This window comes from Rissa tridactyla, chromosome 1 (assembly GCF_028500815.1).
Source record: "Rissa tridactyla isolate bRisTri1 chromosome 1, bRisTri1.patW.cur.20221130, whole genome shotgun sequence".
Classification (NCBI taxonomy): Eukaryota; Metazoa; Chordata; class Aves; order Charadriiformes; family Laridae; genus Rissa; species Rissa tridactyla.
In genome coordinates this window covers 101,379,697-101,406,743 of record NC_071466.1, presented here as the reverse complement: position 1 = coordinate 101,406,743, position 27,047 = coordinate 101,379,697, and the positions used below count along the sequence as shown (strand labels likewise).

At 42.9% G+C, this 27,047-nt stretch overlaps 1 protein-coding gene across 5 annotated transcripts in view; it reads right to left on the bottom strand.

The window, feature by feature from the left end:
• ERG (ETS transcription factor ERG) overlaps window positions 1-27,047 on the bottom strand; it is a 65,592-nt gene that overhangs the window by 24,423 nt on the left and 14,122 nt on the right. For all 5 annotated transcript variants that reach the window (XM_054217586.1, XM_054217593.1, XM_054217569.1 and 2 more), the window contains exon 2: window positions 10,158-10,375. In XM_054217586.1, coding sequence (XP_054073561.1) covers window positions 10,158-10,375 — 218 coding nt within the window. The remainder of the gene's footprint in view (window positions 1-10,157; window positions 10,376-27,047) is intronic.

Genomic DNA, 27,047 nt, shown 5'->3' with positions numbered 1-27,047 from the left:
AAGGTCAGCTCATACAGAGTGTATTGCAAAGCATGCTCAGGCTTGCCTCCATTCACTGTAATTATTCAAGTTGTAGTGAATTTGGTCAGCAAAGCACTGACACCCCCAAAATGGTTTGTCGCTGAAAAAGTGGTCAGTCCCTGAGATTTCTTTGAGGTACACTGCTGTTTCTTAAAGCACACCTGACATACTTTACTCCACAGTATCAATTCAAAGGGTTACCACAGCTGCAGCCCTAAACCCCATTTCCTGCCCCTCTCTACACCCTCTTCCTCTTCATGAACCAGTGGGATTCACGTCTGCTGAGACCTGCCACAGCAGTGACATGCAAAGAGGGGACCTGTGGATCCTCCTGTGGGTTCCCCTTTGGGAACCAATCACTGAGGACAGCCAGACCTTCCTGGGTGAGAAGAAGCCCGAGCTCCCCAGCCACTGGAGCAGGAGTGTGGCTGCACCAGTAGCTCTGCAGAGCCCCAGGCGCTGCTTCCTTGGCACCAACGGTGATGCCCATGGGTTCTTAGGGAGACTTCGAAAAGTGCTCTCAGTGGTAATATCAGAGGCCTCAAGACTTGCTTTGACAGAGCTTGGTTACCACCACGCACACTCATTGCCCAGCACTGCAGCTGGACACAGCTGCCCGGCTTCTTCTTGCGCATACACCAGGCCAAGCCCTGCAAGCGCACCAAGCCCTCTGCTGCTGTGCAGGCACCTGCCCTTAAATCTGCTGCGTGAGCACCACCAGACTTGTCCCAATGAAAGGAAAAGAGAGGTTTTCTTTTCCCTTCCAAGGCTTCTTGTGAAAGCAGTGCAAAATTCCCTGCAGAGGACTCCAGCATAACAGGGGCATTAAAACATCAGAAAATGCACACAGGTTGAAACATCCCTGGGGTGCTCACACAGGCTCTCACGCAACTGCTTAGTGAACTGGGCTGGGGAGCTGCTTCCCTGGCAAGTACGTGCATAAATAAATAAATGGGTGGGTGGGTACGTAACTCAGTGCTTAGCTATAACCTGAGTCACTCCCCCACCCACGTTGGGCGGCTGTGTGAAGGCGACGCTCGCCCACAGGGAAGGGGACAGCCAGGGTGGGAGCGAGCTGCTGAGGTCTGTGGAAGGGAGGGAAGCCCCTTGGGACACACACCGCCGGCTAAAGTTGGCTTAAGCTGATGCTGAAGCTACGGTGACAGCCTGTTTATCTTTGCTATAAGGTGAGTGTCAAAGGCAGTCCTAAGAAGACAAAAGAAAGGCAAAAAAAAGGAAAACCAAAGTCCTCACTGGGCCACGCAGTCTTGGAGGTGCACTGCTCCATGCTGGGCTAACGCAGGGGCAACCAAACCGGTCTTCAACAGACCAGGGCCACGGAGAGGCTGGGTTAGGGCGGCCCCATGCTAACACACTCCCTCGGCAACCAAAACAGGGGCAGAACCACTGTGTGGGGTGCCCCGGGCTCGGTAGGTGCTTAGGGTTGCATGGGGCCAGCCCAAGGGTTGCTCAGAGATGTCGCAGTGTGGCACATAGAGATGCCTTCCGTTCCTTCCTCCAGTGAAAGGAGAAAGCAAACACCACACGCCAACACATGCAACGTTGTTGGCTTTTTGTAAGCAAAACAAAAGATGCTTGTTTATTGAGTTATTGAGTTGTATATGCAGCAGCCGTTCATTTTCAATCAAACAATAACTTTAGCTAATTGAAACAATCTTTTCTTCTTCTTTTTTTTTTTTTTCTTTTGCCTAACTTTCCCTGGCTATCTTGCGGCCCACAGCTGCTTCAAGCCTTAAGGCCATCATGGCAAATTAAGGCAGTCAGCATCTGGCTCACTAGAGGCCAGTCAAGCTATAAATATTACCGGCCTGGCTCTTTGTGTTCATAGTGTAGGGAAACAGCTGGTTTAAGTTTGACTGCACGTTGTCATTTCTCCATTAGTGCAAATACTTCAATATTTCTTATGTGTGAGGTTGGAGTGAAGAAAGGGAAAGAAGGGAAGGGGGTCACTAAAAGCCAAAGCTAAGAAATGATGTTCTGTATATACATAATTTACAATTAGATTGCTGCCTGGGAGAAGGCTGAAGTCTGACATGGTGATAGCTAGGCCAAAGCCACAATGACTTCCCAATTGGCCTATAACTTTCAGGACCTATTTTCTCTTGTTTTTCTTTTATTATTTTTATAGAAATTCTATTATAATGGTAATGGATTACATTTCTCAAATTGTATTTCATTTCAAGAGCTCGTAAGACTGTTGTATTTGTGGTTTCATAAAATATGAAATACCAGGAGACAGGGCCCTTCCCAAACCACATATGCCTTCTTTTGTGGGCAGGGATTGTATAGAAAGCTAGCAAAGTAGAGCGTTCTAGGCATAAACAGAAGTGACATCTTGTATGGAAACCATAATCCCCCGTGTCTGTGGAATGTCTGCTAATTTTCATTACTAGCATTATCCGGCTGTGAGGCTGACGGGTGTGAAATGGTAAAGTCAATGATTAGCCACTTTTCTTTTTCTTACTCACCTTCCGCTTTGTCTCAGAATGCTATTCCCAAGCTGTAAATACTGAACGCCCCCACTGATACTACCCTAATCAAAATAAAACACCTACTAATGATCCATCTCCAAATGTGCTGGGTCAGAGACAACCTGCCTACCGACAGTGCCTGTGCCGTGCCTGCCAGGGAGAACACCACAACCACCTTCTCTAAACGCTCTACACACAGTAAATACTGTACTGGAAATAAAGCAGTAATGCTAGCTAGAGTCATAAATAATGACAGTGATCATAACTCTCATGGGGTCCTATGTCATTATTTGAAGACTAATTTTATATTTCACTACCCATATGAGAGCTTTTGGTTGCTTAGCACTTTTGAAATTCTGGCTATCCTCATCTCCTTCTTAAACTCCTGAAGCTAAGCATGCAATTTAAGCACCAGTGGTCAATCCAAAATGCAATCATGCCAATTATGAATGAACACATTATCCCAGCGTGTAAAGCTTCTTAGCAAGCACCTGCCAGCCCAGAACCCTCTTAAAAGCTGCAAAAAAGTAGCTATAGTAGTGGTGAGCTGGGTTTGTTTTTCTCCTTGGCAACATATTTGCCTCAAGAACAGAGCCAAACCATGCACGCACACACACACACTAATGTTAAGCTGGTGGATTTTCAGAGCAAAGAGGAACTTCTTCAAGTAGTCACACATAAAGCCCTACATGGAGAAGATTCTGAATTTTCATTTTTTCCACTTTGGTAGGCAGCCACTCCACCAACCACCCAGTCAGTGGGAAAAAAGATTATCAGTCTGAGATAACTAACGCCACATCTTTTTACCCAAGATTAATATCACTTTATATAGGCAGCTGCTACAAGTGCATTAGGAAAGTCATCCTCTTAAGACAGATCTCCCGGCTTTGCTGCGGACTGACGTAGGGGCTGACTCAAGCCCTGTTGGAGACAGAGGAGAGAGTCTCATTGACTGCCATGGTTTTTGCACCACGCTTGTTGTTTAGTCTGAGCTGAGGTTTACCAAGAATACCAGGTCTGCATGCCGGCGGTACGCCACCAGATGTGGAAGGGATGGCACTGAGCCTCAGCTGCGGGGTTGTGTGCCAGGGATGGAAAAAGCCATGCCCTTGAATAACAAGTGACGTCAGGGTGATTACTGCAGACCAACTTCTCCATGTGTTGGACGCAAGCAAGGTGTGCAAATGCTCTAACTAGATCCACCAGTATCATACCACAGACTGCAGCATAACGCAGAGGTGCCTCATTGGGCTTACAGCACGACAGCCCGGATCCTGGGAGCAGGTTCTGTCGTGGTGACGATACAGAGCTCCATATGGATGAATGCACCCTCCTCAGTGGCTGGGCACATCAGCTGGCATGTGGCTATACTGCGCAAGATAGATACCTCAAGTGCTACCCATTCTAATTTGCTGGTTTGTGTAGCGCGGAATAGCCACCACTTAGGAGACTTTACATCAAAGGGAAAAGAAAAAAAAAAAACAACAAAAAACAAAACCCCAAAAACTTGAGGTCACTCCAGACTCTGAAAAGTCCTCCTGTGTGTCAGATGCATTCAACCCAGCTAATACAGAGGCTCTTTGATGAAAATTCAGAACAGTAACATGCAAAGAAAAATGGTATTTCCCTAAAGAGCTAGCATAAAAGATATATTAAGTGATAATTTCATTCTCAAATGGTTTTCAAGCAACAGTTGGTAGCACTTAAACCAACATTTTGCACATGATTAAATCTTAATGACAAATAATTATTTCTGGTATTTCATTAAAACTTCTGTATCAGCCAAGCTTGTGTTTGAAAACTTCTGCTGTGCTTTCACTGCAGCTAACTTTCCAAATGCTTTTTCAATGAAATCATCACACTGCTCACGGCAACTGAAATTTATCTGTGGCCTGAATAAGACTCTGTGTTCCACTTCAGTCTCCCTTAAAAAGGCCTATTACCTACCAGTAAATGCAGTTCTTCCAAGCTACCTTTGTATAGCCCCCGCCATGGGCACGGTGGAGTCCCATGGGTGGGCGTATTCAGAGACCACTGAGCAATCCACAGATTTTAAATGTTGTTTAAGCAGTACCCGGGGCCTCCTGAGACCATAGCTGCAGGAGTGAATTTCACCCGAAACGCATAACATGAATTGGATTGTAATAGAATTGCTCGTACTTAATTTGATAAAACAAACAGAACAGTAAGTAACAGTATGGCATATGCAATCTCCAGATTTGTATTATAGTCCTTGACTACAGCAGGGTGAATCTTTTGGTCTGACTCAAGAGCAAAAAATAGCAGGAAGCAACATTATTACATGCAGGCGAAAGATTGGCACAAAAGGTCTCATTAGATTTATGTACCTGGAAGAAATATAATGGCTGTACCAACATAATGAATTTGAAGAAACTCAATTCGATACCACCTGTGACAATCTGCATTACATATGCAACAACAGCAAGGTAAAGGACAGCTTTAATTTAAACTTTTCTTGGTTTATTTAATTTAAGGCAGGCCCTTAGGCTATATTTTCTGGTGCTGTGCAGCAGGGTTTAGTTTTAAAAAATACTGTTATTGTTAAAGAAAACTGTGTAGTTAATCCCTCTGCAGCACACTGAAAATAACCCTTTAATTTCATTCTAATGGTATTTCTCCGGTATTCACAGGAATGCCACTTTTGAGACTGTTATGTTTTGAGATGTAATGCAGGGCAATTACAGCCAAAGTATATCTGGGGAGAGTCCTAGCAGAGTGAGTACATTTCTACTTCGAGTGGGTACTTAATTGTTGCTGTGTAAGAGGTTTAGTAAGCACCTAAAATTTTATACCCCCTTCCAGACGACAGAATATATGGCCAGGAAGCAGCCTAACACAGTGAGAAGGGAGAGCCAGACAGCAAAAATAACCCATAAAGCTAACTATTCTCTGGCTACCTCTTTGTGGGGTCTGGTACCCTGTTTTGCATCCTCTTTACGCTGTGTTATTCTGACCCAGGCTCCCCCCATAGGAAGACGGTTACAGAGGATACTGTGGAGATCCTGGAGGTAGCACTTCTGTGGCTCTGCAGCACGGCTGTGGTATTTTAGACTCCTTTGGGGCAACCCAGATTTTAAAATGGGGGTAAACAGAGAAGGTACAGTTTCACTAAAAATGAAAAGCAGCTCCAAGCTCTGTAGCTACTGCATGTGTTAATTTTTAACATACGAAGCATTTTTAAGAACTAAGCATTTCATTGAAGGAAATAAATTTACGGACTGGAAAAGAGCAGGGTGGGGACGGCTTCTGCAGAAAAGAAAACGCAAAGTAGCCGGCAGAAGGGCAGGGTACCACTAATTTGCACATATAAATTGTGGCCGATATTATGCGTGTGACAAACAGCAGATAATCCGTCAGGAAACCAGTGAAACACCAACATACAAAATGGCAAAGGCCTAGCAGGACTTCAGGAAGGAAAAAATGGTTTTCGGAATTTTAGGAGATGCATATATCACACTGACCTGTAGTGACTTCTGTATTGACAGTACTAATCAATGTATCAGAATATTTGTTATTATTATTTAGCAATAATATATTCCTAATGAGTAATTCCGTTTTATGCAAGGCTTGAGTGATACACACTTTTTTCTACAACTGGCAGGAATATCACATACTAGGAAGCATTACAATTCCCAAAGTATTAACACTATATATATCACATGCACACATGTATAAGAGTTTTAGAAATGCCATAATGTATTTATATTTATTACTTGGCAATATTAGTTCTCCCAATTAAAAGTGTAATCTTAAGATCTATTCTTTCAGGCATGCATTAGGCCTTATAAAATAGTAGTTTTCTGATTAAATAAAAAGTATATGTTAATGACAATAATTTTTTATTTTTGTATGAAGTATAAGCATATATGTATGAAAATTTTTTTGTATTGTTAATCTATTCTTATATTTGGTAGTCTGTAAGTGATTTTTCTTTGTTTGTTTTTCAGCATAATGCCATGTCTTAGAAATTGCAGTGAAGTATGAATTTTCCTTGTTTTCTCCAGTTAGCAATTCCACATTCCTCTGTCAATAGAGGAGGCTGTCAAATCCAAGATTAATAAATGAAACCCTGGGTCCAATGCTGCAGGTTATTTTTAATTCAATATAGGAAGAATTACATTTCTTCCTATCATATTTTCAGCCAGAATGTGCTCTTTAGAAAACCAGTGTTCTTATGAAAAACATTTTGCTGTTCAGAGCAGTAACTTTTGCTTCTGGCAGCGTAGCCCGGGTGCCAGCTTATACACTGGTTGATACTGGGAAAGAATGGCCAGGGCTGACCTGTTCACTTTCTAATGATGACCACATTAAGCACCTCTGAGTGATGCTGTGCAGAGAAAAAACAAGAACTGAATCTTCAAGTGCTGCTCAGCTGATTTGCACTAAACTCCAAGTCCTAGTGATGGAGTAGGTAGATCTAAGCTATTTTTTAGAGAGAAGGTACCCAGAATTTCTTCTTTTCATCTCTTTACTTCTGTAATGGTGGTAATGGTGGTCAGGATGGTGCAAAAGTGTGTTACTTGGGTTCCAGATGCCTTGGCAACTCCTAGGTGCCACCTCTTTATAAAAATTAACAGTTCTGCTGGAAAAGTAAGAATCAAAATTATGCCTTGTGACTGATCAAAAAAGATTGATTTAAAGACAATTCCACTGATGCTTAGATTATACATCCTTGCAAAACTAGATGCCTGTTCTGCTAGTAAAAGTTGCAGACCCCATGCACAAATATTTTATGCAGCTAGTGTGGAGATCTGGATACCTCTGAAGAAGGGAAGATACACACAGAATCACAGAATCACCTCTCTTTGCAAAGAGCAGCTTGGGGAACCTAAACCAGGGGCCAATTCCTGTCTATTGGCTGTGCAGGTAGCCTAAGCATCGCCCTAAATCATTCAATGCATGCACACACTGATAGAAAGTACCATAAAGGAAGGAGAAATGATAGGCATTATGAAGATACCTCCAAACAGCCTGTTTAATTCAGGGCTTCTGAATGCTCATCCATCCCTGGAAAGTATTCTGAGTTCACATATACAAGGTGAACATAGCTTAGATTTGGGAGATACGGACTGTGGGCCTCCCCCAGCCTGAGTGCATGCCCCCATCCACCAGGCATCTTACGATACGCTGAACACGAGCCTGCCCTGTCCTGCCTGCTGAAGTTGGGCTGCCAGGCAGGCAGCAACACGTGAACTGGGGGTTCAGGTGAGAGACGGGGAGCCTAACTCCAGTCCCGCAGCTGGGACACTCTGCTCTGGTGGCTGCGCTGCGGTTTCCCGCTCCCTGGGTCACTTCTGTTTTTATCCAATGACGGCACATCCCCCGGGAGAGAAGCAAAGGCACTGAGCACCAGATCCCTCCCAGATGCACGCACAAACAGATATCCATCCACAACAACACTTCCAAGTCTCTTGGATAGCAAGGCAGGGCTCGGCTGCCTTCCAAGCACCCCGCAATAGCAGGGGGGCCTCAGGGTCCATGGCCCCCTCTGGACCAAGGCAGCCCCTGCAGGAGCCAGGTGCTTTAGTGCCTGGAGCTCCCAAAGAAGGGTTCTTACCAGTCTCTGCTGGTTTGGGGGCATGCTGGTATGTGACAGCACATTTCCTACACCGTTCTCTCACCCACATGCTATACAGGTTTGCCTGGAGACCCAATTTAGCTGACTATGGGCACGCATTTTGGACTCTGTAAGGGTCCTGACCTCCTAAAGCAGACTACAATCATTACCAGGGTTTCTAACAAGGATTAGGATTAGGCAGGACAAGGTTTCAGCTAATAAAAGATAGTATTACCACCTACAGTTTTGTCCTTAAACCATCACAGCAACAGCCAAATGTCTGTGATTCACAAACTGAGCTTTAATATTCAGGCTAGTTACGTATTGCAGGAATCCATTACAGCAAATTCAGGGTTCTGGCTTGAGTATTTAAAAAAATGTGATTGACCAACCATTTCAAATGGATCTGTATCATCTAGACTCCTCCTTAAGATCTGGGAGTATGCCAAAGTAGGGCTCTGTGTACGACTGACTTTAGTTACGTATAACATTACAAATTACTACCACTAATCTCAGTAACAATTAACACTAATTACCTACTCTAATGCACTTTATGGAATTTACACTGAGAAAAACAGTGATCAGTTCTCTTACAGAAATGCCAGCACAAACAGTCAGGTAATTTTAGGAAGCAGGTGAAACTGGTTTTGAATCAATACTCCATTTGTGATTATATCTGTGCATTTGCTCAGCAGAAAAAAAAGAAAAAAAACCTCACTGAAATTGATTGTAAACATGTTCTGAATAAGTAGGCTTAGAAGAGTACCTCCCCTAATTCTTTGTAACTTCAGTTCACCATTTATTTCTACATATCTCAAATCTTTGACTCTTCACTGGAAATTCTGATTTGACTTCAGCACAGTTTCCATTCTTACCACTGAAAAGTGTAGGTGTGATAAGCTGTCAAACCACTTTGCCCGGCTTGTGGTGCTCATCACATGAGCACAGCACGAGTGAACAGTAACCACAGTGCCCATGGCTGAGGTTTGTCTAAATAACTGATGCTGGGAGATGAGATTAGTAGGTGGGTGTTTGTGGCAGAGAGATGTGAAGCACAGCCTTCGCTGGTACATCACCAACAATTGTGAGCAACCGACTCTTTCTGGACCTCTGCCCTTCAGCAACACCAAAGGAAAGCTGTTTTGACAGTCAGGCATTTTAAACAGGAAAGCACTTGTTTGGATAGTTTCCTTGAAAAAAAAAAAATCTTCATTGTGCTTTTTCAGACGGAAGAAAACCCATAGAGCGTTCCTATGCTTGGGAGAGCCACCAATCAATATTCACAAATCCACTCTGTTACTCTTTCAGCTTAATCGATGCAATTCTCCTTCATAGTGACATTCATAAAAAAAGTCCCAAGACAACAATTAATGCACTGACATGCTATGGCTACTGCCCATTGAGCTGAATAATTTCTTTTCCTGTTCCTTTTTACTCCCCTGCTTGCCTCCATACATACACTGTTTCTCCAGCCTGAGCTCTTCTTAAATCCAACTCCACGGTTATGCTTTTTGGCACTATGTTTACAGTAAATGTGAATGTAAAGACCAATCGTTCACTCCTTCTACCATTACAAAAATCCACTTCCTATGCTTCTCTGGTTACGTTTAGAGCAAAGGCAACTGCCCAAACCACTGTATTTTGACAACTTCCATTGAGAGGTAGATCACATACACCGCACCCTTGGATGGATCAGTGGCGCTGCCTCAGACTACATCAAACTAACTATTTGCTAACTTGAATATATGCTCTTTCACCAAGTGTGCAATGCAAGTTCACAACCAAAATGACCCACAGTCAGAGGAAATACAGAAAGGTATTGCACAAGCTCATGCAAAGACTGTGACAGTTAGCACCATTTGAGACTCTCCATAATACCTGAACAGGGCTGGCAGGTGTGACCCACCATGTGCGGGAGACCTGTAGGCTTCTAGGACAGCAGCTGGCGGCCAGGTGGGATATCTTGGGGCATCTAAAATGGCGCTAGATTCACAGATTTAGACAACTGAGCTACACCCATCACAAGAAAAAGTGCACTTGAGCAACAGTAACACTGGCCTTATTACCTTGACCCATTAACCTGGTTTGGGTTACACTCCATCTTGATGGTGACTCTGGCCGGGGGCTGCGACAACCAGTCTTGCTGGGGAACACGCGGACTCATCTTTGACGTCTGCCCATATTCACTGGAGGAGGAGGCCGTCATCTCTGTCTTCGCAAGGTGGGGTGATCCGTAGGCGCACTCGAACAAGGACTGGTCTTCACTCACCACTGATAACGCTTCCTGCAAACCAGAGAAGTCAGCGTGACCATGTTTCATAGCAGACATTACAATATTTCCCAGGAAAAAAGGGCTCGTCCATCTCACAAGAATATGAACAGCCAGTCACTTGCTTAAATGCCAATTACTTCTTAGGCACGCCAGTGCTGTTGGTGGAGGTGAGGACTCATGGTGCCAGACATGCTGTCAGCATATGGTCGGAAGACAATCCCTTACCTGAGGAGATGCTCCCACCAGAGGCTGAGAAGATGCACATACACATGCTCCCAAACACTTGGGAATAGTGGCCAGGAGCTGGGAGGGAGGACAGGGCAGGAGAGGCAGTGAAGTTCGGGCCTCTGGAGCCCCAGGTAGGGATGCAGAGGGCAAGATCTGCCGGGATCGTAAGCAAGCTGCCATCGCTGCTTTAACTGCCCCTGTATAAGAAGTGACCGCACGCCATGCCTTGCTGACTCACTGGGAGCTCCTCTTCCTTCCTCTGGGACTGAGTCCAAGTCCCTTCTGGACAAGGAGTCAAGACACAGCTGGGCGCAACCTCTGATTCAGGGACCCTGCTCCTTCTGCCAGCATCCACCGCCGGCTTCTCAAAGGTGCCCGCCACCAGCCCCGAGAGGACACCATGCCCACCAGTCGCCTCTCTCTCTCTCTCGTGGCAACCCTTCCTGGTGGGATGGCCAGCTGGGCATCCTGCTCCGGCACTGTGGGAAGGGTTTCTCCAGCCACCTTCCCTCACCATGGCAGCAGGTGAGGGCAGCAGGGTTCAGCAGGCCCCTTGGTGGTGGCTGGAGACTGGAAGGAACAAAGGCCACCCTCTCTCCCACCACCACACACTGGCACCAACTCCTTCCCCACATTATCTGGAAACGAGCCATGGGAGCGAGGTGGTGGCCAGGGCCGGCTCAGGCAGGCAGCGTCCCCACAGGGTCCATGGGGAAGCTGTGGGAAGGGCTGATGCTGCTGGAGGGACCCATCCTGCCTGAGCTGAGGCTCCCTGGCCATGGGAGCCGGTTCAGGCTCCCGCCCACCCGCTGGCCCCCAGCACCATGCAGGCTCAGGGGGACACCCCTCCAAAAGCAGCCTTCCAAGGAAAGTCCGCCTCTCCGTGGGCTACTTGGTGTGAACACGGGGCGTAAGGATGCAAATGGGTGGTAACCCAAAGCATGGCTCCCTCCTTCCACCCTGGCACTACAGCTCTGCCCTGAGACGAAACGGGGCAGGGGGCAGCCCAGCACCTCCCTCCCTCCTTCCCTCCCTCCCATGGCCGGGGAGCAAGCCCCAGCACCAGGCCGGTGGAGGACCAGATGACAGCAGCTGTGGCAGCAGCCAGCTGGCGATGGCTGGAGGCACAGGGGCCAAAGATGGGGACACCAGGGTGGGGGGAATGCAGCCCAAGCCAGATTTGGGGCAGGGTGCTTGGTGTGGGACCGCACCTTGGCGAGGCAGCGTGTGTGGGCCCGCTGTTGGCAGCCGGTGGGGGGGACAGTAAAACCATGTGGCCCTGTCAGCAGAGGAGGATGCGGTAGAGAGGGGAGAGAGACAAGAGCCAGAGTGATGGGAGTCCAACGGCTCTGGGAAGCAGAGTGGCTGCCTGCCAGCTCCGACCTTCCCCACCTGCTGGAAGAGGGCTTTGCACAAGCTCCGGCAGTCCCATGCTGCCCTAAAAATCAGCAGCGATTGTACTTGTATCATTTTAGGGCGGTATACATTTATCATTCTTTTTATTCGCCTAGTTTGTGAGCCCTTGGGGTGCACTCTGATCGTTTGATCGTTTTCTCTGCAACCGCAAGGGCTGGAACATCATTTTCTTTTTCTTACTTCTCATTAAAATTGAGATCGCCCCTTAATCTCTGGACCTGGGGAATGGGCTCTCAAGCAGCCCTCCAAATGCCACGAGAGTCGTGACTGAATCACCAAGACTAATGCTTCCCAGCACAGGCCAGGATGCAAAAATCAGACAGCGATCTGCACCTTTGCATTGCTGCTGTTCAGATGTAAGGTCACCGCCAGGCTACCACCATTAATATTTACGCCCCAGTTAGCACCCCTGCTTTGCACGCTTTTCCCCCAGCCTGCGCCCAGCTACCAAACTGCTGCCTCTTGGGTCTCTGGGGGTGTGAACGTGCTTCTGCGAGACAGAAGGGATGCCAGGATAACATCTCTCCTTTTTGGCATGCCTCTCAGACTCCTTTGGCTCTCTGGCCTGCCCAGTCATGCTAAAAACTGCTGGTGCTGCTGGTGGTCTGAAGGTTTTCTGGTGAGCCATTTCTGAGAAAGCCTGAAGATGGCTCCTGCTTTTCAAGGAGGTGTGGGAGGAGATGACTGCGGGTCCCTTGCTCCCCAAAGATTGCTCCCTGGCTACAGTGAGCTGAGAGACAGCAAGGGGACTTGTATGGTAAAGTAGCAGGGATCATATCACAAGAACTAAAGAAAGAAAATGTTACAATGGAAGGAAAATAAAAAGTCCTTTCTCAACAGTCCATGAGAGCTTTTCATGAAGATATGTATATATATGTATATATATTTATATATATGTATATATATACACATCTAGATATATATGTGTGTGTATATATACACACCTATATTTATATCTGTATGTCTATATTTATATCTATATATCAATAAACACACACAGCCTGGCCAGGCGATCACAGTGCATCCCATGCCTGAAACTATTTACTGCCAGTTCCCTCTTCTCTGCCCCACTGTAGAGCTAATACATGAACCAAAAAAGGTCTAATGAAATGTTAATTTTGGAAGAGCTAGCTCCCGTAAATACATGAAAGTGTGAATTGTACAGGAGAAAGCAGATAGCAGATTACAAATATAACAGGCATAATATTATTTTAATCTGTAAACCATTTACTAATAGAACTTTTCAAAATAGGCATCAAACACTATATAATGGATATGTTTCTCGTCCTCCCCCACACAAGTGAAACAAAGCAAATCTATTCTGGTTCCTATTAAACCTGATGCCATCTAATGTAAGTTAATTTAGGAATACTTACAGTAAGTATAAATGTGAACAAAAAAATACAGGTTTTCTATTTTTTGGCATTACTAATGACAGTAAATACTGCTTGTGCTATGAGTGCCTATTATGTTGCACAAAGAGGGAAAGTACGCACATTTTAACTTCCTGAGGGAGACAGCAAATACTGGAAGTATGAGCCAAATTAATAAGCATTGTGCGAATATCTGAAAGACTACGACAAAACCAAGACAAACATAAATGAACCCAAGAGACAGACTCAGACTTCACATTTCATGAAAAAATGCCTAGTTACTTATGGAGAAAAACCAAAAAACTCAATTGCTAGAGTTGTGTTCTGATTTAAGAGCAAACGCTCATCTGCACTCCATCTTGCTCATTATCAGTTAGTGCACGCTGACAGGTCTGTAAAGGCTCTGTAGGAATAACTGAGTTTCTGCCAATTTTGCACACTGTTGGGTCGGTCCGTGTGGGGAAGGCTTATTAATGTGTACTCTACCATAGCGAGCATCTCTGACACTTTACTTTGAGTCCTCGCCGAACTTTGCTGGCCTGTCATGAAGGACAGTAGGACATGTATTGTCCCTCCCTTGAGCAAATTACAAAAGCTGAACTGGCCACCTAAGCTTTTGCATAATTTTGAGGAGTCAGCATAACTGGCGAAGATGGTCTAAACTAGAATTAGCCTTACTTCCTCCCTAACTCTTTAACCATCTTTTCCCTTCTTGCACATAAGTGAGATTGAGGTTTCAGTGTGGGAAACATGGAAGCTATGTTTAGCACCTGTTCCGCTACTCCTCCTGTCAGCTGGGACTCAGGCAGTCATACCGACTGCCCTCTCTGTCAAATGCAAGCAGGACCGGTGATGCCAATTTAACAGCAACCGCTACAGGTGAAGTATGTTGTCCTTGCACGTCCTCATGCAGAGGGAGAAGTTTTCTGCCACACATGGGTGAAAGCCGTGTGTCCAGGGTTGGACACTGCTGCCTTTCTTCCTCTCAATGATCTTAAAAAATAAGGATTTCTGGCCCAGCCATTTCTGAATCCGCTGACCTTGCAAGACACAGTGATGCTGAACAATCAGAGCTAATGCAACCTGATATAACCTCACGTGAAACTCATACTGTGCGAAAGCATAGAAAGAGCATCAAGAAACATGAAGCACTTCTCAGCTCTACAAGACTGTCTGATAACTGGCATAATTTGGTATCCCCAAAACCAGGTAAAAAATGTCCATCAGCTGCTCCTTGCGTGCATTGTTTCATCTTCTCTATCCTTGATTTGTCTTTATCAATTAAAGCCTTCAAGCCTTAACCCTATTTAAGTTGTGAAAGGAAGGCTCTAACAGCAAATTACGGTACTTAATAGCTGAAGAAAGCAGTACAGGTATTTCTTTCTTTAATACAGGGACTTAAAAATGTGCTTTCTGCTATAATTCTAAATGCAAGCTCCCGGATGAAATGTAATATAAAAATTGTCAGCATTCACCATCATGAAGAATAGCTGCATGGTCTGTCCACATATAAACATAGACAAAACTATTAATAGTGACAATGTTTTTTTACATATGGATGCCAGTTCTATTTCTAGTAAATACTTTTCATTACTCATATACATGTTAATCCTTTTTTCTCATCCATATTAACACTGTTACCGGAGCAGTTTGGCAACTTCAAAAAATAAGTGGGATAAAGCAACGTAAACATTAATAAATATTATAAAACAGATGCATTATAAGGCTCCTTTCAATCTTGCCAAGTTTTGTGCCTTTATGGTAATAATTTAAGTAGTTGATGGGTCATCTTCCTGGATTTCACATGACAATACCATAGTCTCATGACATCTCAGAAATGAAGCCTTTCGGTTCTAGTAACCAGTGTCTGGGGCAATGTAATATAAAGAAACCAACACATACTGCTTGCAGTGGCACGTAGGAAAGGACTTTCATGCAAATCTGTGAAGTAGAGCCGCTGGTAATATTAGCTGAGGTCAATATTGGACCCAGATTTTCTTTATTTCATCTTCCTTTCTCTGCATGCTTCCTCTCACGACATCACCAACAAAACATAGAAATCTGTTCCTTCATTAAGATTTTTTTATTTTTTAATCGCTTGTACCATGCAAAACTTGGCTTCTCATTTGGACTTTCCATACTAATGATAAAAGAACAAAATGTCTTCTCTATTTGGTTTTGACTTATACTTCACCGATAAGTTTAAAAAAAAAAAAAGAATAACGGGCTGACAAATTTGTAGAACAATAGGTACAGCAACGCCTTTAAAGGAGGCATAAAGTCATTAGGACAAAGGTGTTTACTTAATCAAATGCAAGATTACTTGGCCTAGAAACATGAAGTTACAGGAAATGTGATTGAAGTAGTTCCCATCATGAGAAGTATATGCAAGCTGACCTGTCCTTTATATGCAATGTCAGGAACTAAGGACAAAGACCTTTTTTCCTAAAGCTCGACCAAACTTCAGAAATGGATAAAGAAGACAATAAGGCATGCAGTCATCTAGCATAATTTGCTTGTGCTAAGGGGTATTGGGGAAAAAGTACTGCAGCAGGGCTTTAAGACTTTGGAGGCCATTCTAACCTGGCGATGCTTTCTCTCAAGTTAATTCTGATTAGGGAACGTGCCGGCTTGTGCATGAAATACATTTGTGCACGGTCCCTCCATGTCATCAACCCAGCTTCCACTTTATACAGGACACCATTTCCATTCGTTTGTACAGCAATCAAGTTGAATCATGTCTCCAGGTAGTACGCTCATTGTATGCATGTGTATACATGTATATCTCAAAATATTCAGATCTGTTTTTTTAATTTCTTCAAATATTTCCATGGTTTATCGCTTAATCCCTTAAACAGAAAAGGTTTAGTAGATTTTTTTTATCCCCATTGGCTAATCAAAATTTCTCAAGTGATTTGCTGCTCAAAAAAATGCTTCAAGAACTTTGAAAGTCAAGAACTTACTGGCCAGCACTGTCAAAATCCTAGCAGGCAACAGCACGTCAGTATGATGAAAAACATTGGCCACAAACCAGTAGGATACTGGGCAAGAACTACACGTAAAGAGGAAGATGCACAAGGAGACGCAAATACAGCAACAACCCTCATTATGTGTTGAGAGATGCTGCAGACAGTAAAATGCATGTTTTGCCTGCAAAGTCTGCACTCCCACACTCCAAAACGGACCTGTTACCCTTGACTATGAGGGACTTGCAATAACACTGCAATCGAGAACTTCTAGTTAGCTTTGCCATACGTGATGGAATTCATATAATCTATATTTTGACAACGGTTTTATGATATTTCTCCTCGTTAATGTAAAAAACTTTTACTTCTGTAATTGTATTCCACAATAATCCTTATGTAAGCACAAGCTTAGACCTCCACGCGGCCACAGTCCATTCAGACACAGGCTGTTTCCTATCACTTGTCGGATGTCTGCAGTTGGTCAGAATAATTAATCCTCCGTTCTATGAAGAATTCTGACATACTGGGACTTATTTTCATTTCAAATTAGACAAAAAGCTGTTATGCGAAAACTTTCACCAAATGTTTACGAAAAGGATGAATTTGTAACGCACTGGCGTGTGTTTTGCAGATGTTAAAATATTCTAAGAAACAGTTACATTTGGAGAGGACCTGCATTTTCTGAGGGAAGATTGTTCTGATTAAGACCATGCAATTAGCTCTATTAAGCGTTTCCATGCTTTTTTGCACTCAGTATGCCTTGTGTACTTGATAGCATTTGCCACTGAAATTGTGTGCAATCGAACTACATACAATTGTAACTGAAAGGAAGAACAGGTGCAAACGTGCAAGACTGCACACAGTATGCGCCTTGGTACAGCCGCTCCAGATTTTAGCAGGTCACTCCTCTTGCTTGCTGCTCTTCTCTCTCTTCTTCCCCAGACTGCATCTTCTGATGCTCTAGGAAGCTGTTTATCTGGAGTGAAAGCCTAATTTCAAACAGGCCAGGAACGTCATTTCCACGCTGGAACAGAGAGCACACGCGAGGCTGGACACCAGAACCTCGCAGAGCAGTGGGCAGTCTTCCAGTCTGAAACTCCGCTCTGCTCACATCTGCAACAGGCTTTGCTGCACGATAAAGCAAGCTGTGGCTGAATTGCTAAAGGGCTTCTAGCCTAAATTTGCAGTCCCGCTTTAAAGCCAAGTCTTTGAGCCTTGGATTCATTGCATGTGGCAACAACCGGTGAAACAAAAGACAAATGATTGATGTTTTAGCCTTGCGATAGCTTATTAATCACGATGCTCTTACAACTCTATTCTGACCATTCGCAAAAGCAGCAGTTTCGCAAGATAATCAATATGCTGTGTGGAACATACTGGAAAAGGTTACTACTTAAAATGCAGTCACCTGAGTCAGGAATTGCAGCACACATCTGGATTATGTTTTCCTTCTAAATCTCTAAATCTTGCATTCATTAGATCAGACAAAAATCCACATATTATATTCATGAGAGAGTTCAGGAACAACAAAAAGCCTTGGCAAGTACAAGATAGGAAAGACAGATGTTGTCCTCACCTCCACCCATGAGAATCTTATTGCCAGCTCAGCTTACATCCTCCACCTATTTGCAAAGAGCGCTTGGATAGTCCGTGGTAATCCAAACACAGGCCCGGTGCTGCCACTTATCTGTTATCTTCACCTCTTGCTGAGAAAAATACAAAGGATGTTTGGAAGCAAAGGAGAGCCACTGCTGCAGTCCCACTTGAAAAAAGGAATAACCAAGCATCCATCAAAATGATGTTATGAAATCACAGGCTCCATTTATTTCTGGGAAACAATAGCAGATGTTTAAGGACTGATCCTGCAGCCCTCTTTGTGTAAGTCCTTCTCCTGGCTTCACTGGGACTCACGGCTAAGCCCAAAGGTTTATCATTTTGTGTCTTAATGAACAAATTCTGAGACATTATACATTCAAATGTAGACTGTGGTGCTTTATCACCATTTCTAATATATAGACTGTCATTCCTGAAATGCTAGCAAACCCCATTTTTGCCCAAGCTATTTTTGTCACCTCATTTCATCACAGGGTAATATTGATAGCACCAGGAATTCACCTCTGGCTCTCCAAGTGCTCCATAAAATAAAAAAAAATAAATCACTGTTGCACTACTGCAGATTGGGTAACTTTGGTAAGAATGACTAAAATTATGTCTCGGCTTGGAAAACATATCTCCCTTGTGCCAAGTTCAGTGCCATATCTGGGATCACCCTGCATCAACACACTAAAATTATCACACCAAGTAGAGTTGAACCACTAACCTTCAGAGATCAGGAAGCATCCATGAGATTTAAAAAGCTGACATTTCACAATCAATCATTTCACCTGCAGTCTTTATCTGACAGTAAAGCGCAAATAAATAGTTTAACCCTAAACCAAGAGTTAATAAATGGAAATAGGAAACTCCCTTATACATGTCACATGCCCTGGGCAACATCAAAGCAACTCGGCAACCTTGTTCAAATGCAGTGATTAAAACCTATTAAAGACTGCATCTGTTTCAGCACATGTTCATCGCCCGAGTGACTTCAAGAGGGGTATGCCTGGAAGCATCTCTGCTCATGCACAACCACCCAAGAACTGCACCAGGCTTCTGAATGAAAGTGGACCTCAAAATTCACAAGACTGTCCCAAAAAGGAATAAAGCAGACAATCTGATGCTATACAGAGGGTGAGTCTGGTTGCGTTCTTCCTTCTGCATGAGCAGAGTGCTGGCAAACTACTTAAAGGCTGAGGCAACAGCAGGTTTTATTTACTGCAGCAGTAGCTGAAGGAGTGGGGTTAGGTGGCTGCAGGGCTGGAGCAGCACAATGATCAGTTGGGCTCAGAATACATATTCCTGAACAATTATGTCAACCTTAATTCACCAGTGCTAAAAACAATACAATCGTATCCTGCAGATTGTATATTGTATGTGCATTTTTAAAGAAAATGTAGCTTTGTATGCTTATTTTAGCACTTCCATCCATATAAAGAGCCATAACGCTGAAGTTTGAATGACTATTTTTTCAATCAATACAATAGACTTTTCTTCCTTTTCATCTTGATAGTATTGTCAATTATGAACTTTGAAAGCTTGAAGTTTTTTGCTCCTTCATGCTTGGCTGTTAACTTCTAGGGCTTCAAAATGGCTAGGAAACTGTGAAAACTTGGATATAAAACTCCTTTTCATTTCTGCCTCAGCCCAGGGCTAGCCTGTTTCTTCTGCCTTGCTTTTCTAGTATAGGGCTTTATCTGAAGGAGCAGCCAACCTTCTACTATGTTAAAAAATATAAACATCTGGTGTTTTTTTCAGCAATCTTTCAAGCAAAGATTTGTTTGGCAAAACAGGTGGCAGGTTTTTAAAGTGGCCTGCAGCCTAATCGGAACTGAAGCCACACCTGCTATGAACTTTCGATAAGAGATCAAAATGATATTGGGAAACAGTCTTGGGACCAAAACAGCTGCCCAAAACAAGGCGGCAATCCCATTCCAGGCATGCAATCCTACTCTTTTCATGTTTCCTCTTAAAATCTTTGGCATCGTGGATAGCCCCAGCATTTTGAATGGGATGTCTTCAAGAATTACTGCATGTTTACTGGGATTAGTCATCTCTCCAGAACTAAAGGCTGTGCTTGAACATGGTAACTCTGGTACTCTGGTTTTGGTAATTTTATTGTGAAAATTCTTAACATAAAGATACCACATGATTTTTTTTCTGCCTTATTCAAAAGATTTGTCCCGTTTTATCACAAGAAGGTAACATTTGCAGATCTTTTTCCTACTGTTTAGCCAAAACTACAAGATTATACATTACATTTATACTAAGTTTAATATTTGCTAACTGTGGTGGGTTGACCCATCACATATATATTTTTATATATAATTATATATGCCCATTATAGGTATACACATAAGTATATGTACACACACACATTTTTAGATAATCCCATCCACAATCTCTGAACAAATTTTAAAGTAAAAATAATTCAGCCGTTAAAATACTTTTGTCTAAGGTATACTATGTACCAAAGAGAAACTCATCATCAAAGTGATGAGAAATGTATAGGAAGGAATGAAGAGACCTTTACAGACATTACATTGATGAAAGAATTAAATATTAGGGGTAAAACTGAAAAGAGCATCCAAATTAGTTTCCTTTCGGATGAACTTTTGGTTTTTATGAATGCCTAGAAGCATTAGGGAAATAACACTTGGACGATGGCCATGAACTGATCTTCTGGGTGACCCATCACTTCCCTGTCGTGCCTCTGCACGTGGTGCTTGTGCACGTGAGCACACGTGTGTGCGTGTGTGTGCGCGTGTGGGTGCGATGAACAGGTCGTTCACTTTCTGGTTGGGAAGACTGAAGTTACGGGGGATCTCAGCTCCCAGTGGAAAACAAAAGGGTGTCCGGTAGGTGTGTTACCCGTTAAATCTGGCTGGTCCCCTCAAACCAGCGGCCAGGCACAGCAATCAGCCAAGAGAGAGGGAGGGGGGACCCATCTTGGGCATCTGCAGATCTGCCTTCCTGCAGCTCAGCTTCCTCCTCAGGGACACCCTGGAGCTGGGGATCCTCTTGCCTGCTGCATCAGGCTGACAAGGTCTCAGATGCTCCCCTTCATACGCATTTAAAATTCTCACCTGCATATTTAGAGAACACTTATCACATCCAACACTTATTAAAGTAATTTCCTTGCTTGATAGCTTTCGCAAACACTGCTTAAGCCATTTTTACTTGTGCGGATGTTTTTATTTGCTTCCAAATGTATTTGTCTTGATATTTTTGACCGACTCGTCTGCATTAGATTACTGTAATTAAAATGCAAATTGCTATTGCTTTTTAAAAATTCACTACATTAAGAGCGCTCTCCATTTTTGCACAACACTGTAACAGAAATTCTTTTGTTTACATTATGCTCCCTTCCTTTTCCTCAATCACTTTTTATTCTGGATCTTCCATGTATACATTGAATATATACATATATAGTATTATGTGCTTCTCATGGTATTGCCCATTTTACGAGCATATGGAATACTGCTCAGCTGGGTAATCTTTCTAAATTCAGAATGCACCTTCCAAGTATGCCCACTGTGTATGTAAAATATGACTTCCTGTCACGATAACCTTTACAGCGTATAGCCTAACATACTTTCCTATAATTGTTTGCAATGAATATCTTGATTCATACTTCAGCACACGTTATTTTAGTCATTTGCCACAAAACATGACTAATGAAATTAACACGGGGTTGAATGTCACAGTATTAAGTCATTTCGGTGTGTGCAAAGATTAACACAGGAGAGTGCTTAGTAAAATGGCAATAAAGTTAAGCGTGTGCTTATGTTTAAGCATATTTAACCTGTTCTGCTGAACCGGTACAAAGTAAGGAGATTATTGTTTTAGCTCAAAGATTAGCTATGAGATCAGTCAAAGAGACTGGTATGGTTTTTGATATATTGCAGTTAGAGACGTAGTCAAACCAATGGATCAGAACAAAAAAATGTTGTTTCATACCTGTGACAGACAAAGGTTGGAGTGAATGTTCTTTCTTTGCCCCCAGACAAAACAAAACAGAACAACCACAACAAGAAGCCCTCACATACACAAAAAAACCTGGCTTTGTAACAGTCAAACAAAATTCGATCCCAATTACGCTCGTGGTTTTGTTTTTAAACTGTGTTCTTATTAATTTAAGGAATGGCTTTCTAAACAAAATTGCCAATCCGAAATAGAAACAATTACTTCAGAAAAGTTTCAACTTTTTTCATTCTTTTTCCATTTTTTAGGACAACTACCTCACAAATTCAACATTTACCTTTATCGTGCAACTTGTGGCTCTGTCATCATGCTTTCTGCTGAATCTCATATCCAGCAGAAACAGGTTGTGGCCCATTTTTAATTGTCCATGTGAAGAAGAAAAGGAAAATGCATGTGGCGATATCTTTGATGTGGCAACAAGAAAAATCCTGCACTTTTTCCCTGCAGCAGTATCTCTTCTGAACCGGTGATTACCAACGTCATCACCCTTACTGAAACCATGCCCCACAGCTCTGATATTGACTGTATTTCTCAAGACACCAGCATTAGCTCCAGAAGGACAAAAAAAAAGACCACCTGCTGCTATTGATGAAAAGCAAACTGGGAAAGTCAGTGCATATGAAGACAATCTCGAGTCCAGAACCCTGAGATATGCATTTATTACAGCAATAGAAACCATTAAGATGCTTTTCCCCATATCTCGCTAATAAGACCAACCGTCTAATAAGCATTAGTATATGAAATGAAGCTGTGTGGATGCAAAGCTTAAGATATGCTATAATAAAAGGTTTTTATTTACTTTTCTTTGGACTGTATTGACAAACGACCCACCAAAATGTCTTTATATACTGTAGGCTATGCCTTCAAACATACAGGAGAGGCATGCGGGCTGTTGCTCTTTTATTGTTTCCCCAAACAAACCCATTTCCTACAAGCTGTTCCCATATCTTTTGTGCCACGTCCAGCTTCCCAGAAAAACAGCAGGAAAACAAAGTGTGAACTCAAAACAACCCATTTCCACAGAACAATGTGCCATACCAAGGAGAGAGAGAGAGAGCTAGAGGGGGGAGGGCTGGGGAGAGGGGAGCAAGAGAGAGAGAAGCTGGTTTGATGCTGCCAAGAGACTTGAAGAAAAAAGGAAGGAGGAACTTTTAAAAGTCACAGAGAGGAAGAGTTGTGTAACTGCAAATATGCAACAGGCAAGTTGCCAACTATTTCAAAGGATTTGAGGTTTCAAAATCATCGAGAAGACTAACTGATTTGCACTCTGGGTTTTGAGCTTCCAGGAACACCTTTATATGTCTGAGAGCCAGAAACTGCCACCTCTTTTTATAGAGTACTCAAGCCATACTTGGTCATAATTTCAAGTTGAATCAGTAAAGAATGTAAACAGACATCATTTATGCTTCTCTGCAATCTAATAAAATGAAAGCATGGACTAAATAAAGCAAAATGACACATGTTGTTCCGCAAGAAGGGAAAACCAGAAGATCACATTGATTTAGTTCCTGGCTGACATGAGCAATCTCCAAAGCTCCCGGTATTCAGTAAACCAAGAAAACCCATACACTAAACTCCCAGAGTTATAATGCACACTACTCATTGAAACGCATGTGATAAAAGTCAATGATAAATGTCACCATGCCATTGTAAAATCCTGTTTCCGTATTTGGCTTGTCAGGTATATAAAAATAGAAAGAAGGAATAAAAGCAAGTAAGGAACAAATTATTTCAGCCTTGCTGCCCATGACAATTATGCAAGTAAGAAAGAAACATTTGTAGAATCAACACAACAACTAGAATGCTTTTCCCCAAATAAAGAATCCGACCAGCTTTGAAATCTTTTGAGTAGGGAGACACTGCTTTGGCAGTGAAAAAATGTGGTTCATTTCTTTTTTTCTGTTGGTAAAAGATGCAAAAAAACCCCAGACTTTGCAGTCACTTGCACTTAAAACCCACAGTCCAAAACACTACCATGTGTCAGCAAGACCTGGCGTTACGATGAAAGGTGTACTCTACAGAGAAGGAGACATGGGGCAACAATCGTGTCATGATGTGCTGACTTCCTACTGTGGACTTTGAAACTGCCATTGTACTGCAGCAAAAAGGACCTTCCAAATGCCTCAATAAGTATTTACTAACCGTGAATGTTACGCAGCGTTAGATGCAAGAAAGAAATGGACTCCACTATCTTGGGCATTGAACTAAGGCAAAGCGGCAGATACACCTTGTCACAAAATGCTTGCAGCCAATGCAGAAGGGACACAAGTTGAAGGAAATAGATACAACGCACAAATTAGGTGCAGAGTGTGACCAGTGTGACTGTCACTGTTGTGCCAAAGGTTATTTTTCAATTTGAATGAGCTACACAGAAGATAATAAAAAATGAAAGGCTACTACTCATGGCAGGCAAGAATTGGAGTGGAGGTGAAGAGAAAAGTCTGAGGAAGGGGGAAGGAAAAGCAAAGAGCTATTCAGCACTGGCTGAAACAAACCAGCTAAAACCATACAAACGACTCATCCTTGTCAAGGCTCCTTCTGCAGCTGCTTTCTTCTTGGTGGCAAGGGGGAAACTGGAAGGATCTCTCCACTTTTAGATGACCTTTGACTGCCCAGGACCATCCCTAGACCTCACAGTGGGAAGAAAATGCAGTGTGTGGTACTGACAGTGCCCCTCTGTGCTCCCCCTTCAGCCCCAAACCCTCCCTGCTATAGATAAAGCCTCCTGAGTTTTGAGCAACCTGCTCTAGTGGAAGGCGTCCCTGCCCATGGCAGGGAGGTTGGAACTAGATGATATTTAAGGTCCCTTCCAACCCAAACCATTCTATGATTCACGCTTAGATATCTGTGCTGGGTGGGCGGGAATATCCCTGCAGGCTCCTGCAGGGGCAAATTCCCTAATATAGCATGTCCCACCAAAGGGAAGATGGCTCTCACCCTTCGTATGCAGAATCCTCCTGCCCTACTGCAACGTTGGGGCTTGGCTTTTGACAGCGTCAGGAGCTGCCAACAGCTGAGGTAAGCCAAAGGCAACAGTAAGTTGATGAGAGCACTTGACATGAGAGCAGGAAGGTGGGCTTTTTATGTTTTATTTTCCCTCTGAGAGCTTGACAGACTGAAGACTGGAATTTGACCGAGGAAAGTCTAAGAGTTTTCTTAATATATCATTCAATTCACCTGGAACACGTCCAGTTAATGAGGCTTTTGTAGTTGTGGGTGTTCAATACATTTGCAAGTCAAACAAATAATTACGATGCACAGATACGTGTAGGTACCCAGCCTCAGGTATCCATGTCTGAATTAGGCATCTGTTCAAAGCACGAGTTTCTCAAGACTGTAATTCTGCAGCCAGCCAAATACAAACTGATTCCTGAGGATTTCAAACACTATCTTTACCAAAACAAAATTATTTTCACTTGTTCAATGCAAACTAATTTTGCTCCATCAGAGTTAACAGAAACAGACGCTTGGTTTTCCTAAGAGAACGCCGACTCTTCTGAACGTCTTTTAAATATATAAAAGGTTTCTGAATTCTTCCTTACAAGATACTTCCAGTAACACTGAAATAGAAAACAGATCTTCAGAAACCAACTCTTCTGTAAGAATATGGAAAACAGATCTAAGGCTTCACGAAGACTTTTTGCTTCCTCATGTTGAGTATTTCATCACTGACCAGGCATGTTTTAAAGCTGTTTATTACCCTCTGAAGCTTCAGACTTCAGTCACGACTGTGGAGAAAACGTTTGCTAGAAACATTTAAAATTCCTGCCACATCTTATTGTATTCTACTCCTCCTACAAATAGCTTTGTATGTTGAGCACACTAAATATTACATATGTCACATGCACAAATATTTTTTTTAATCAGTTATTTGAAAATTCAGTCCTTATTTATGCAGTTTTCAAAGTCTGGAGTTCCTGATTCTGCATTTCTAGTACAATCCTTGAGAATATTTTTTTGACTCTTACAGTATTTTGTAAGTGTGAGTGAAATCACCAGTTCTTGCAAAGAAAACTACACTATCCATTTTAAAACTTGGTAGCTAAAATTTTGCATGCCACACTAATCTTTTACAGGAGCATTTCTATTGACATAAATTACTATTTGTAAATAAGAGATAACAGCCTCTAATTTACAGATACTTCTCAAAGCACTTCAGCATTAACTGAGCTTTGTGGCAGCCTATGAAATTTTAGCAGCTGAGTAGCGTAATGTCCCATTTCATGCCAGATTGGAAGTGCAGAGAGGTTAGTAACGACCCCGGTTCTGTGGGAAATAGAAAAGCTCTGAAAATCACAATAAAAGCGTCTCAGGATGGGAATCTGAAAAAAAAAACCCCAGCCGTTTTTGCAAATACATAGTGATTTTTTCAAGTCACACTGTGGATCTGTGGATATAACTGAAAAGGCTCCTCTCCAGTCCTCTGCCCGAGTCATCAGCCATCAGATCATGCACGCACAGAACCGGCTCTGACTCACTGGTGCTACATAACTCTTTGTTCCCAATGGGATTACAACATGGGAATTACAAAAGGCAACAAGTCCTGTATTTAGCCAGCAACAACAGGAGTAATTAGCAGGCTACTGATTATACAAATAGGAGGGTTCTGGACTTTTTTTCCTCCTGTATTTTCATTATTCAGGGGGAAATATTTTCCAATACAAGCGAGGTACGGAAATTTGCATAGTCGAGTGAACTGCATGGAAAAGGGTGTAAGATGTTTGTGTGAAGATGCAGGTGACAGTGTGAAACCAGCTCTGTCCTTCAGGAGCATGTGTTCAGAAGTTGAGAGCAACGGAGGATTACATAAAGCAGAGAAAAGGCAACCTGAGTGAAAAAGAAAACAGAGGAAGAGATGTAGTTCTAAAGGAGATCAAAGAAATCTAGAGAAGGAAAGAATATGGATGATTAAAAAACAGGCTGAAGTCTTTGAGACTGGAGGATTCTGCTGGTGGCTGGAGCACTGGGAAGTCACTGAGTACATAAAAGTCAACCAGAGAAACTGAAAAAATCAGAGGCAATCGAGGTAATGTTCATGAGGACTTCGGTGTGCTGAAGATATCCACAGTGGTTACAATTTATATGAGAGATTAACCGTCACTGAGCATTGCAAGACTTCAA